Here is a 6,038-nt window from a genome sequence, read left to right on the forward strand (position 1 = left end):
GTTCATCTAGGCCCCTGCCACCTCCCAAACAGAAACCTCCTTTTGACTCCCCTGTGGGCCAAGCCTCCTCGGTGCATGAGGGCCCAATGCATTCTTCCACCTTTCACCTAGGCTTCGTACTTCTTTACCCAGCAACAGCTGCATTAACTCAGAGAATGTCTCTGATTGGCTGAATACAGCAGGGAGTCTTCCCCCTCCTGGAATCTGTTTTCTTCCTCTTTACCTCTGCCTCCTTCCTTTAAGTCCTACTACAGCTCCACACCAAAACTTACTTGGTTAAAGCATCAGGGCAATGGTCCTCAGTGGGGGGCTAGTCCTAGGACTCCACACCTTGATGAGCCTCCTGAGCCCCCACGAAGCCGGGGCCATCAAAGGTGAGTGCTGAGGGGGATTGGGTGAGGAGAGAAGATCTAGGGTTACACGAGAGACAGTATAGAGCCTGCATTGTTCTCCTTCTCTGGTTTATGGGCAACTTCCTTTACCAAGAGATCTCCGGTCTCTTTCACCTCTGTCATGTCCACTGGGGATCTAAAATACAGGTGCAGCGCAGTCCAGCTATGCCAGCTGCATGTTCAGACTTTGTCAGGTTCAAGTGCATGCCCAATTCCTTCCTTCTTTCTGAGATCCAAACCTCCATCCTACTGTCACCTAGCACCGTGATTTCTGTGCCACTTCCTGGCTTGGAGTGTGCCCATTCGAGTCCAGTTTTACTGCAGTATTTATCACCATGTGGATAGTTAACTGTTTTTCTGTCTTAATCCTGTTCTAGACATGAGCTCCTTGTGTGTGTGTGTGAGGGATCCACAGCTGGTTTAGCTGTATTTCCTTGGGGCCTGGCATCGTGCTGGGTACATAGTAGTGCCTCAATGACTGTTGAACATATAATTTCATAGAATTCGAAAGGTCCCTTATCCATTAAAATCTAACCTGAATTTTCAGAAAACTGAGCTTCAGTTTTGGAAAGAGACGCGTTTGATCATAATCCATTGAGGTGGAAGAGTTAGGGCATGATCTTGACTTGAACTTTGGACTCCTTTTCCAGTGCTCTCTGCGATACCTCAGGCTGCCTTTTGCTATCTGTTTGGTCTCTGTCACAAATCTTAATTCTTACTTCTGCCAGCCATCACCTTCTGTCCTCACGCCCACCTATACTGCAGCTCTGTGCCCAAGGCTCCACTTAGACACATCCTAATCATTTTCCCTCACCCCGCCCTCCCCCACCACTCATGTCACACACAGGACCCGATAGCACAACTAAGGCAAATGATCACAGCTACCATTTAACTCTGGGAATCCCAAGCGTGATTTTAGGCGGCCTCTCTTCTTCCCAACCTGGTATGCCAGACGCACTTGTGTCTCTCTCATGTGCCTGTTTCCCTCTGTTAACCCCCAGCAACCCTCCCACGGTCCAAGGACAGTCTTAACAGCTCAACTCTGTCCCCACAGAGAACCCAGGATGGGGCACATGTTTTAGGTGAGACTGATAGATTTTCTTTTCTGTCTCTGACCCTGAACTTACCCAATACAGCTGATCACATGGGCTCCTATGGACCAGCCTTCTACCAATCCTATGGTGCCTCGGGTCAGTTTGCCTATGAATTTGATGGGGAACAGCTGTTCTCTGTGGAGCTGAAGAAGAGGGAGGCTGTGTGGCGTTTGCCTGAGTTTGGCAACTTCGCCTACTTTGACCCACAGAATGGGCTGGCCAGCATCGCGGTGATCAAAGCCCATCTGGATGTCTTGGTGGAACGCTCCAACCGCACCAGAGCCACCAACGGTACCGGCCTTTCCTCTCCTCACTCCCTCTGCCCCACCCCCTGGGCACAGGAGGCCCAGAGAAGCTTCTTCCCACCTCGTAGGCCTCCATCTACTTTGGCACACCTCTCTCTCAGCCCGTGTCTCTCCAGGAGGCTCGAGATCTAGATCCCTTCAGTGCCCTCTTCTTTCTTGAAGACTGACCCTCCCGCCTGGACTCCCCCTCAGGAGCCTGTCAGATACAGGAGCCCCTGGTGTCCCCACTGCCCTCCTCAGCCTCTTCTCCCTCTGCCTCCCTCCCACCCCTGCAGTTATGTCCCAGAGAATCCCCTGCCTGCAAATCCCAAATAGGAGGAAGTGTCCCTGAATCCCAGTCCTAGTCAGGCCCAGCTGCAGGGATGAGCCTTTGGGATTCAGGGCCTCATTCCTCCTAGTGCCTCCGAGGGTGACTGTATTCCCCAAGTTTCGAGTGGAGCTGGGCCAGCCCAACGTCCTCATCTGCATGGTGGACAACATCTTCCCCCCTGTGATCAATATCACCTGGCTGCGCAATGGTCAAATAATCACCGAGGGGGTGGCCCAGACCAGCTTCTATTCCCAGCCTGACCATCTGTTCCGCAAGTTCTACTACCTGACCTTCGTGCCTTCAGCAGATGACATGTATGACTGCAAGGTGGAGCACTGGGGCCTGGACGAGCCACTCTTCAGGCACTGGGGTATGGAACCCCCTCCCCAGCTCACTCTTCACAGACCCATGTTTCCTTTACTCTAGAATCCTTTCACTGCACCCCCTGACCCTTCCTCTCTCTCCCCCAGAGCCCCAGATGCCTATCCCGCTGCCAGACACCACTGAGACTCTGGTCTGTGCCCTTGGCCTAGCCCTCGGCCTGGTGGGCTTTCTTGTGGGCACCATTCTCATCATCAGAGGCACATGCTTGTCCAGTGCCCCCAGGTACAGAGGCCCCGGGAGTCTGGGGGCAGGGGAATGGGTGACTCTGAACAGGATGGGGTGGAGGATCATTCTCTGGGGAGCAAGAAGTTCAGAGAAGGGTGGCATAGATAAGTAGTGGGCAGGGAATAGAAGAGTACAGGTGAGTGAGGGGGTGAGGTCTGGGGGAGGTGGGCAATCAGACAGGACCCCAGCATTGTGAGCTCGAACAACCTTGGTCATATGGTTTTCACCACTTTAGGTAACGAACCTTCTGAGAAAAACAGATTGTAGGAGACAGACAACTGATGGATTCCTCGCAAGTTTCTGACAGCCTTTGTGTACTCAGTGCCTCCGTCTGCTAAGTATATCGCCACTGTGCTGACTTTGGATGGGATCAGCCTCTGTCCTATAGGTCTCCTCTCTTGGTCTGGTACTCACTGCAGGACTTGTGGGGCAGCAACTAGTGCCCCTTCTCACCCCAACACACACACACACACACACACACACACACACACACACACACACATTTTGCTCTACTCAAAGCTCTGGCTAGCAGCAGTAAATTTTTTAATTGTGTTTGGACTATATGCTTTCTACCAGGTCTTGGCCAATTCTCTCAGGGTGTGAAGGATACTAGGACCTAGAAGAGGGGATTCCAGGTGATGACCATTTAGCACGACCATTTCATACTTGGGATTGGCAGCCATCCTCAGGCCAGTCCAGCTATATCTTGTTCCATTTGACTCATCCATTTGGGGCCTGTCATGTGTTACTTGTGAATGGGCCATTTCACGAGGACTTCATGCAATTTACCTTCTGAATTCAGATTTGCCCTCAAAGGAGTTGCCAGGAAAGGAAAGGTTCATGAGAATTCTACTTTTGTCTGGATTTACTCCATAATGAAGAGGCCTTTGGTGTCCAGGCATAATCTACAGTGTCATCTCCTTTTTCCAAATCCCCTAGAATCCCAGGCGGCTTGGATAACATGGTTACTTCCTTAACCTGGGGTCAATCATATTAGTAGAAGACCTGGCCACATATTTAGAGAAAGTTCAAGTGGATCTCTCTCTTAGTGGTTTTCAAACTGGAATGTATGTAAGAATCAGTTGGGGGCCTTTTAATAAGCGCAGGCCTCACCCAGATCTACTGAATTAGCATCTTAGAGGTAGAGAGAGTGGTAACAGTCTGTAATTTTTAACAAGTTCCAGATGATGCTGATGCAGCCATCCTAGACTTAGACTGTGGTCTGGTACATGAGACCCACTGACATAGCCTGATGCTATTGGAAGAGGGGATCCTTGAGGTCTGAGGTTGTCCAGGAAGCCTTTCTGGAGAACCTAAGTCTTTTAGGGCATAAAAGTTGAGGCAGATACAAGTAAGTAGGGCAAGATGGGGATTGGCATTGTGAGCATTAGTCCTGGAGAAGAAAGAAACCAAGAGATCATGTAGACTTTCCAAGAGACAATAAATTGAAAGAAATCGATGGCCAGAAAAAGACCCTATTGAAAGTGGGGGAGGATTGTCCTAGTCAAGACTTTTGTTTTCCAGTAGTAGAATCCCTCTTTAAATGATCACAGACATAAGGAGAAGATGTTTACAATAAAGATACAGGAGTGGTGCCTGAACCAAGGGTGGGTTTTAGCCAAGCCTAAGGGAACAGAACTCAGACTGAAAAGCCAGTAGAATCTAGAACAATCTCTCTTGCTCTCTCTCTGGGCCATATGGTCTGTGTTATCCCTCTAATGTTAACCATATTAGCCATATTCTTCTCTCTCTGTGGACTACCCTTTTCAGCTAATATGTTCACCTGCAGTTTCTGAGTTTGTACATCACCTCAGCTCTACCCATTCACCACTATCTCCCAGTAACAATTTTAAATTATTAAAAAAACAAACGGATGTCCACATTTGAGGCAGTTGCCCATCCCAGTCCGAAGTATTGTAACCAGAGGCACAAGATCCACAGTACAAACGTGGCTGCCGAGCACCCACCTCTGAGGAGAGGGGTTGGATCATTCTCAGACAAAGAAGAATGGGTTGGTTCTCAGAAGACATCTCAACATAAGTTTGTCCCCAACATGCCCTGATCTCTGCTGATCTTTTGCTTTTCAAAAGTTAACTTGATCATCCTCAGAAAGATGCTTCTCTGATCTCTGCCCTAGTGTTTAATAAGGTCATTAAAAGTTTCATTTTGGGACACCTGTGTGGCTCAGTTGGTTAGGCATCCCACTCTGGATTTTGGCTCAGGTCATGATCTGACAGTTCATGGGATGGAGCCCCACATCAGGCTCTGTGCTAACAGCCCAGAGCCTGCTTGGGATTCTCTCTTTCCCTCTCTCTCTGCCTCTGCCCTGCGGATGCTCTCTGTCTCTCTAAATAAATAAATAAATAAATAAATAAATAAATAAAGTGTTTTCTTTTGACCAGAAGTGTGCTTTTTTCACTATGCATATATTACACAGAAGTCGTTGGAACTTTTAGGAACAATTCCAAATCGTTCAGATTTATGTATCTGCCTTCATAATCATATTTTTTCCTTCTAGTTTCAAAGTAAACAGTCTCTCACTAAAAACATTGTCCTCCTATATTCTTGAATGATCCCTTTCTGTGTCTTTTAGAATAGATATTAGGCATATCCTCTTCTGTATTTTCATACTCTCCTTCTTTTCAGGGTTGCCTCTACAGACGATGAACACATCATGTTTCTCATCTGTTGAGGGCATCAAATCGCCTCTTTGTCCTATATCCCAACCTCCCCACTCCTCCAAGTTACCCTCAGTCACTTTCTCTGGAAGAGTATTCTGTGTGGGCTGCCTCCAGATTCCCTCTACTCATTCTCCCTCTCTCTCTCTTTCTATCCTCCCCGCCCCCCCCCCCCCAGCTTGTATCATATAGTGCACATACATTGTATTTTCTAATCCCCGGTAATCTGATCTGGTAAACACTAGTATCATTCCATTTTTAAATAAAAGGAGACTGAGGCTTGAACAAATTCACTAACTTGTTCAAAGTAGCACAACTGTAAGTGTCACAGCAGGGAACAGAATTCAAGTCTGTTTGAGCCCAAAGCCCATGCCCTTCATGTTTTATCAGGTTCACTGCAGATAAATGATGCACTGCATGGACCAGGAGGTGGCAGGGCAGATATGGACATACTCAGAATTTTCACAAGACTAAGAGCTGAATGCAGTTATTCATTTTGACTTCCTAATGTTAGGAATGTCTGTATAGTGTTGCAAAGGGAGCTTGAGAAGATACTCATAGCTCTAATTTATGTTTAATGAAACAGACCCATTGTAGTCCAGAAAATCGCTTGACTATATTACATATCAATCCGTCCAATCAGATACTGA

General features: G+C 47.8%; 1 protein-coding gene across 1 annotated transcript; it reads left to right on the plus strand.

The window, feature by feature from the left end:
- Positions 1 to 221: 221 nt before the first annotated feature.
- On the plus strand, positions 222 to 5,114 carry LOC106976119 (HLA class II histocompatibility antigen, DO alpha chain). Its single transcript, XM_015073522.3, has 5 exons — positions 222 to 374; positions 1,529 to 1,777; positions 2,190 to 2,471; positions 2,572 to 2,707; positions 2,946 to 5,114. The coding sequence occupies exons 1-5, from the start codon at positions 293 to 295 to the stop codon at positions 2,947 to 2,949; spliced, it is 753 nt and encodes a 250-aa protein (XP_014929008.1). The 5' UTR covers positions 222 to 292; the 3' UTR covers positions 2,950 to 5,114.
- Positions 5,115 to 6,038: the final 924 nt, after the last annotated feature.

The sequence above is a fragment of the Acinonyx jubatus genome, chromosome B2 (assembly GCF_027475565.1).
Source record: "Acinonyx jubatus isolate Ajub_Pintada_27869175 chromosome B2, VMU_Ajub_asm_v1.0, whole genome shotgun sequence".
Taxonomy (NCBI): domain Eukaryota; kingdom Metazoa; phylum Chordata; class Mammalia; order Carnivora; family Felidae; genus Acinonyx; species Acinonyx jubatus.

Coding starts and splice junctions, on each gene's coding strand:
- LOC106976119 (XM_015073522.3), top strand. CDS start 293: ATGGTCCTCAGTGGGGGGCTAGTCCTAGGACTCCACACCTTGATGAGC. Junction 1,778..2,189: donor CCGCACCAGAGCCACCAACG/GTACCGGCCTTT, acceptor CATTCCTCCTAG/TGCCTCCGAGGGTGACTGTA. Junction 2,472..2,571: donor GCCACTCTTCAGGCACTGGG/GTATGGAACCCC, acceptor TCTCTCCCCCAG/AGCCCCAGATGCCTATCCCG.